Source organism: Cynocephalus volans, chromosome 7 (genome assembly GCF_027409185.1).
Source record: "Cynocephalus volans isolate mCynVol1 chromosome 7, mCynVol1.pri, whole genome shotgun sequence".
Classification (NCBI taxonomy): domain Eukaryota; kingdom Metazoa; phylum Chordata; class Mammalia; order Dermoptera; family Cynocephalidae; genus Cynocephalus; species Cynocephalus volans.
Genome location: NC_084466.1, coordinates 24,847,389 through 24,854,294, shown reverse-complemented (window position 1 = coordinate 24,854,294; position 6,906 = coordinate 24,847,389). Strand labels below are relative to the sequence as shown.

The window sequence follows — 6,906 nt, the reverse complement described above, 5'->3', positions numbered from 1 at the left end:
AAACACCGTGAGGGATGAAACGGCCAAGAGGATGCGGGAGCGGTGCAAATACTAATTAGGGGCCCCGGCGGCGGCGGCGGCGGCAGCGACGGCGGCGGGATCCCAGAGCGGTGGTCGCCGCTGCGCTGGGGGCGGAGGACAGCGCAGGAGCCGCAGCTGCTGCCGCGGGCGCAGCCAAGCGGCCGGTGCCACCTTCGCTCGCCCCCTCACTACCATGTACAGTGTGCGCTGCAAGAAGAAGGCGGGCGATGCGTGCACATCCCGGCGCCCCGCTCCCTCTGGCTCGGCCCCGGGCGTGCGCCACTGACCAGGGGGGAATGTGGTGAAGACGGCGCGGAAGAGAGCCGAGGGGGGAGGGGAGGGCCGGCCGGCCGGCGCGAACCCAGGCCGGAGGGTGAGAGGAGCCGCAGGCGGCTGGAGGGGGCGGCGGCCGCTGCTGGGTCTGAGAAAGTTGCCCCCCGTGCAGATGGGAACTGTAAGTACCCTCCTGGGGGGTGCGGCGAAGGGTTGCTGGGACCCTGCGATCGCGCCGCGGCACGGGTGGGAGTGAGTGTGAGCGGGTGCGAGCGCTCCGCGGGGCTGACCGTCACGTTGTCGCGGCCGGCGGTGCCAGGCAGCCTTCCCCGCGTCCCCCTCCTCCCGCTCCGTGTCTCCCCTGCCAACTGCTCCCCCTCTCCGCCCCGCCCGGCTCCTGCTCCCGGCCCCTACCGTGAGGCGCCGCTCCAGCCGGTCCTCCGCCGCCCCCTCCCCCTTCCTTCCCATCCCACCGCGAGCGATCGAAGCCCTCCCCCCAGCTCTGCCCCCACCCCGCAAACCCGCTGCCCGCTCCGACTACCACGGAGAGCGCCTGGGAGAACCATTTGGGGAGCCCCGGAACCCGCGGCCGCCACCGCGGCGGCAGCCCCGGGCCGGCGGCGTCCGGGCGCCTCTTCCAGCCGCACTGCTCGCTGCCTCCTTGCCCTGCCTGGGCTTCAGGAACCCCGTGCACACCCCAAAGAGGTATTTTTAAAAGGGTGGCTATGATGAGTGGGCCCTGGAGATGTGAGACGGGGTAAGTCTGTCATTTACTTTGCAAAAGCGGCTCGTGTGTGTGCATGTGTGTGCGTGTGTGTGCGTGTGTGTGTGGCCGGGTGGTTTGCTTTCCCTCTCCGCCCTCCCTCCCCTTCTTCCTCCCCGTTCCCTTCCTTCGCTTTGGGGCGGGGTGGGGGAGGAGGCGGCTTGCGTCCTGGAACTCCGGGTGCTTCTGCCTGGGCGGCCGTTCGAGCAGATGTGCCCAGAGCCGCGGGTCTGGCCTGGACTGGGCTCCAGCCCGAGCGGCTCCATGCTGCTTAATGCAGGGATGTGCAGGGCGGTGATCCAGGGTCTCCGTTTTTTTGTTTCTTTTTTTTTTCTTTTGGTGGGGGGGACAAGTACAGCCCCCCACCTCTGCCCTCCAAAAAAAAAAAAAAAAAAAAAATCTGATCATCTGAAAATGTGCAGCGCACACGCGAATTTCTATCGGAGGTGCATTTCCCAGTCAGAATGTCAGCCTTCCCTGGCTCATTCAACTTTATTTTCTCAAATTTTTGGTCTCCTTTGATGGCAAGCAGGAGGGGAAAGGGAGTGGGGTGAGAGGAAGCTCTTTGCCCCTTGCTAACCAGAACTGAATTAAAGTTGTAAACGCTCGAGTCTAATACTGACTGGACCCAATTTGCAGTGGGCTCAGAAGCGGTGGGAGGTGAATGGGGGCGGGAAGCACGGGGGGGGGAGGGGACCCGACTCCGCTGAATGGATGTGCAGATGGGATCCAGCGGAGAACCGAAATTTCAAGGTAAACATCTTGCTTTTATAGGGGATATGTTTGCCGCTTTTAAGCCGGGAAGTGTTTGCCGGTGCGTTGGGAGGTCGGGGTCACTTGCGAGGTTTATGCACCGTGGTTCCGATTCTCCTCGGCACGTCTGGGTGGCCACACGTGAACGGCTCGCAGGCACACTTGCACATGTGCGTGTGAATGCAGGGGCTTTTAATAACGCGGGCTGAAGTCGACTTGGGGATCAGGAGCGAGGTCTCCAGGCTTCAACCCCTGTCTCAGAAATGTCTCGGCTTTAGTTATGGGTTGCGATTCGACATCAGACTTCGGCGGTGAGGCAAGGGCAAGGTTGATCAGAGAAAAGGCATCGTTTCCCAGAGCCCAACGTTTCTATCCAATGTCCCCCGCCCCCGCCCCGCCGCCCCGCTAACCAGCGCGACACACACTCGCACACTCACTCCGTTTATGGTCTTCCTAAAGAGTGCCGCCGTCCACCACAAGTAGGAAGCCGAAGGAAGCCTTCAAAGGGAAGAAAAGAAAGCAAGGAAGAAAAGGGGGAGGGGGTCAGATTGATTCCTGGGGAAGACGAGATTCGGATGTTAAAGATTGACCTATGTCACTTGCTGTTCTCCCTTCCACCTTCCTATTTTTCCTTTTAATAAGTCCGAGTACCCTTCCCCTGAGTGAAAAAAAAGGGGAGGGGGGCATTGAGAAGTAAATTTAAGGAGCAACTCCAAAGATGGGGATGCAGGCGCGGTGGTAGTTCCGTCCAAACCTTACCAATTCAGGAGGCTTAGTTTTGCGTACCGTGGCAAACAGACGCGGAGCCGGAGGTAAGGGAGGCTTTGGCGCTGGTCCTCGGTTTACTTTTAGCTGATTCCCGGTAAACGGTAGGAACGTCCTCTTTAAACTCAAGGTATTAGGAGGTGTTCCAATATTGCAGATGCCTTTGCTGAGTTCTTTGTAATCCATCGTGCAGAACTATTTCAGTGGCTTACACATGCGATTTGGTAGCGTCGCTGTCATGATCAATGAGGTGAAGTGGTCGCAGCGCGCTCTCAGGGAAGTGCTGCTAAGTGGCACCGTGCATGCAATTAGGACGCTGATGTGCTTAATAGCGTGGCAGAGAAGTCCACCATCAAAGCGAACGCGCTTTCTTTTTGCTCCATACTCAAAGCTCCGGAAGACAACTAGTGATTTACGAGCTTCTTCTGTCTCCTTTTGATGCATTATTTTACACCCTTTTTGCCCCTGAAAAGTATTCTTTAGGTTCCCACCCTGCCATTTCTAGCAATGGTTTAAAATAACCCGAGTATTGTGGCTCCTTGCTTTTCTGTGAAAATGGGAGACCTTCATGGTGAACTGTTAACTGAAGAGGTTCTGAAAGAAAGGGAGGGGTGCTGGGTATAGGGGAGGTGGTGAACCCTGTGAAATGCTGCTCCTTTTCTCTTAAATTAGAACCATGAAACCGAAATGACAGCCATTTTATGTATATTTATGCATTGGTTTCGAAAGGGGGGCGGGTAGAGAACACTAAAATGGGACTTTATCTAACCTGCCCTTATCTTGTAAAGAGCAGCATATTCCTGGTGTGCTCATTAGAAAATGAAATCAACCTTTACATCAAAATGAATATCAGATTTTACTAGTCTGGAGAATGTCGATGTTCCACTGGGGGAGGGGGTTGTCATTCATTATCTCCCTCCTTCTGGATTATAAATAGCATTAGGGAAGAGAGATACTTTTTGACTGATCCCTTAATTTTTTGTGATACTCTGTTGTTTCCTTGTTTCCTCTCTCCCTTGCAGGAGGTAAAATGCACACTTGCTGCCCCCCAGTAACTTTGGAACAGGACCTTCACAGAAAAATGCATAGCTGGATGCTGCAGACTCTAGCGTTTGCTGTAACATCTCTCGTCCTTTCGTGTGCAGAAACCATCGATTATTATGGGGAAATCTGTGACAATGCATGTCCTTGTGAGGAAAAGGACGGCATTTTAACTGTGAGCTGTGAAAACCGGGGGATCATCAGTCTGTCTGAAATTAGCCCTCCCCGTTTCCCAATTTACCACCTTTTGTTGTCCGGAAACCTTTTGAACCGTCTCTACCCCAATGAGTTTGTCAATTACACTGGGGCTTCAATTTTGCATCTGGGTAGCAATGTTATCCAGGACATTGAGACTGGGGCTTTCCACGGGCTTCGGGGCTTGAGGAGATTGCATCTGAACAATAATAAACTGGAACTTCTGCGAGATGATACCTTCCTTGGCTTGGAGAACCTGGAGTACCTACAGGTTGATTACAATTACATCAGCGTCATTGAACCCAATGCTTTTGGGAAACTGCATTTGTTGCAGGTGCTTATTCTCAATGACAATCTCTTGTCCAGTTTACCCAACAATCTTTTCCGTTTTGTGCCCTTAACGCACTTGGACCTGCGGGGTAATCGGCTGAAACTTCTGCCCTACGTGGGGCTGTTGCAGCACATGGATAAAGTTGTGGAGTTACAGCTGGAGGAAAACCCCTGGAATTGCTCCTGTGAGCTGATTTCTCTCAAGGATTGGTTGGACAGCATTTCCTATTCGGCCCTAGTAGGGGATGTGGTTTGTGAGACCCCCTTCCGCTTGCACGGCAGGGACTTGGATGAGGTATCCAAGCAGGAACTTTGCCCAAGGAAGCTTATTTCTGACTATGAGATGAGGCCGCAGACACCTTTGAGCACCACGGGGTATTTACACACCACCCCGGCCTCAGTTAATTCCGTGGCCACTTCTTCCTCTGCTGTTTACAAACCCCCATTGAAACCCCCTAAGGGGACCCGCCAACCCAACAAGCCCAGGGTGCGCCCCACCTCTCGGCAGCCCTCCAAGGACTTGGGCTACAGCAACTATGGCCCCAGCATCGCCTACCAGACCAAATCCCCGGTGCCTTTGGAGTGTCCCACCGTGTGCTCTTGCAACCTGCAGATCTCCGACCTGGGCCTCAATGTAAACTGCCAGGAGCGCAAGATCGAGAGCATGGCTGAGCTGCAGCCCAAGCCCTACAATCCCAAGAAAATGTATCTGACCGAGAACTACATCGCTGTCGTGCGCAGGACAGACTTCCTGGAGGCCACTGGGCTAGACCTCCTGCATCTGGGTAACAATCGTATCTCGATGATCCAGGACCGCGCTTTCGGGGATCTCACCAACCTGAGGCGCCTCTACCTAAATGGCAACAGGATAGAGAGACTGAGCCCGGAGTTGTTCTATGGCCTGCAGAGCCTGCAGTATCTCTTCCTCCAGTACAATCTCATACGCGAGATTCAGTCTGGGACTTTCGACCCTGTCCCAAACCTCCAGCTGCTGTTCCTGAACAACAACCTCCTGCAAGCCATGCCCGCAGGCGTCTTCTCTGGCCTGACCCTCCTCAGGCTTAATCTGAGGAGTAACCACTTCACCTCCTTGCCGGTGAGTGGAGTTTTGGACCAGCTGAAGTCCCTCATCCAAATTGACCTGCACGACAACCCTTGGGATTGTACCTGCGATGTGGTGGGCATGAAGCTGTGGGTCGAGCAGCTCAAAGCGGGCGTCCTAGTGGACGAAGTCATCTGTAAGGCGCCCAAGAAATTTGCCGAGACCGACATGCGCTCTCTTAAATCGGAGCTGCTGTGCCCAGACTATTCGGATGTGGTGGTTTCCACGCCCACACCCTCGTCCATCCAGGTGCCTGCTAGGACCAGCGCGGTGACCCCCGCCGTCCAGCTCAACAGCACCGGGGCCCCCGCGGTGGGCGCGGGCGGAGGGGCGTCCTCGGTGCCCTTGTCCGTGTTGATCCTCAGCCTGCTCCTGGTTTTCATCATGTCTGTCTTCGTGGCCGCTGGGCTCTTCGTGCTGGTCATGAAGCGCAGGAAGAAGAACCAGAGCGACCACACCAGCACCAACAACTCCGACGTGAGCTCCTTCAATATGCAGTACAGCGTGTACGGCGGCGGCGGCGGCGGCGCGGGCGGCCACCCGCACGCGCACGTGCACCACCGCGGGCCTGCGCTTCCCAAGGTGAAGACGCCCGCGGGCCACGTTTACGAGTATATCCCCCATCCACTGGGCCACATGTGCAAAAACCCCATCTACCGTTCCCGAGAGGGCAACTCCGTGGAGGATTACAAAGACCTGCACGAGCTCAAGGTCACCTACAGCAGCAACCACCACCTGCAGCAACAGCCGCCGCCGCCACCGCAGCCACAGCCCAAGCAGCAGCCCCCGCCGCAGCTGCAGCTGCAGCCCGGGGACGAGGAGAGGCGGGAAAGCCACCACTTGCGGAGCCCCGCCTACAGCGTCAGCACCATCGAGCCCCGGGAGGACCTGCTGGCGCCGGTGCAGGACGCAGACCGCTTTTACAGGGGCATTTTAGAACCAGACAAACACTGCTCCACCACCCCCGCCGGCAATAGCCTCCCGGAATACCCCAAATTCCCGTGCAGCCCCACTGCTTACACTTTCTCCCCCAACTATGACCTGAGGCGCCCCCATCAGTATTTGCACCCGGGGGCAGGGGACAGCAGGCTGCGGGAACCGGTGCTTTACAGCCCCCCGAGTGCTGTCTTTGTAGAACCCAACCGGAACGAATATCTGGAGTTAAAAGCAAAACTAAACGTTGAGCCGGACTACCTCGAAGTGCTGGAAAAACAGACCACATTTAGCCAGTTCTAAAAGCAAAGAAACTCCCTTGGAGCTTTTGCATTTAAAACAAACAAGCGAGCAGACACACACAGTGAACGCATTAGATTGTGTTGTTTCAACGTTTAGGGTGAAGTGCCTTGGCACGGGATTCTCAGCTTCGGCAGAAAATACTGGAAGGGTGTGCAATTTCCTTTTAGTTTTACACGTGGGAAACATTTGTGTAAACTGGGCACATCACTTTCTCTTCTCGCTTGTGGGGGAGGAGAGGGGAAGGGCTTTATGGAGGGCAATTTGCAGTGAGGATGACTTGTTAAAGGTCGCAGTCGTTTTTGTAGTGATTGGAAGTGCTAAGAATGGCGGAAGATCGCAGCGCGTAGATTTCACTCTTTCCTCTTTTGTATCCGGTCCCCCGCCCCCCCCCCCCATTGTCCCCCTTTAAGCCATGGGTGGGCCTAAA

The 6,906-nt window shown here is 55.8% G+C and overlaps 1 protein-coding gene across 1 annotated transcript; it reads left to right on the top strand.

Moving 5' to 3' along the window:
* The first annotated feature begins 214 nt into the window (after positions 1 to 214).
* On the top strand, positions 215 to 6,479 carry SLITRK5 (SLIT and NTRK like family member 5). The gene is made up of 2 exons (XM_063103552.1): positions 215 to 281; positions 3,598 to 6,479. Exons 1-2 carry the CDS (start codon positions 215 to 217, stop codon positions 6,477 to 6,479), a joined length of 2,949 nt encoding a protein of 982 aa, XP_062959622.1.
* The last annotated feature ends 427 nt before the right edge of the window (positions 6,480 to 6,906 follow it).

Bases quoted from the DNA above. Each gene is read 5' to 3' on its own strand.
- SLITRK5 (XM_063103552.1), top strand. From the start codon at position 215: ATGTACAGTGTGCGCTGCAAGAAGAAGGCGGGCGATGCGTGCACATCC. The intron at 282-3,597 runs GCTCGGCCCCGG...TCTCCCTTGCAG, and splicing joins CCGGCGCCCCGCTCCCTCTG to GAGGTAAAATGCACACTTGC.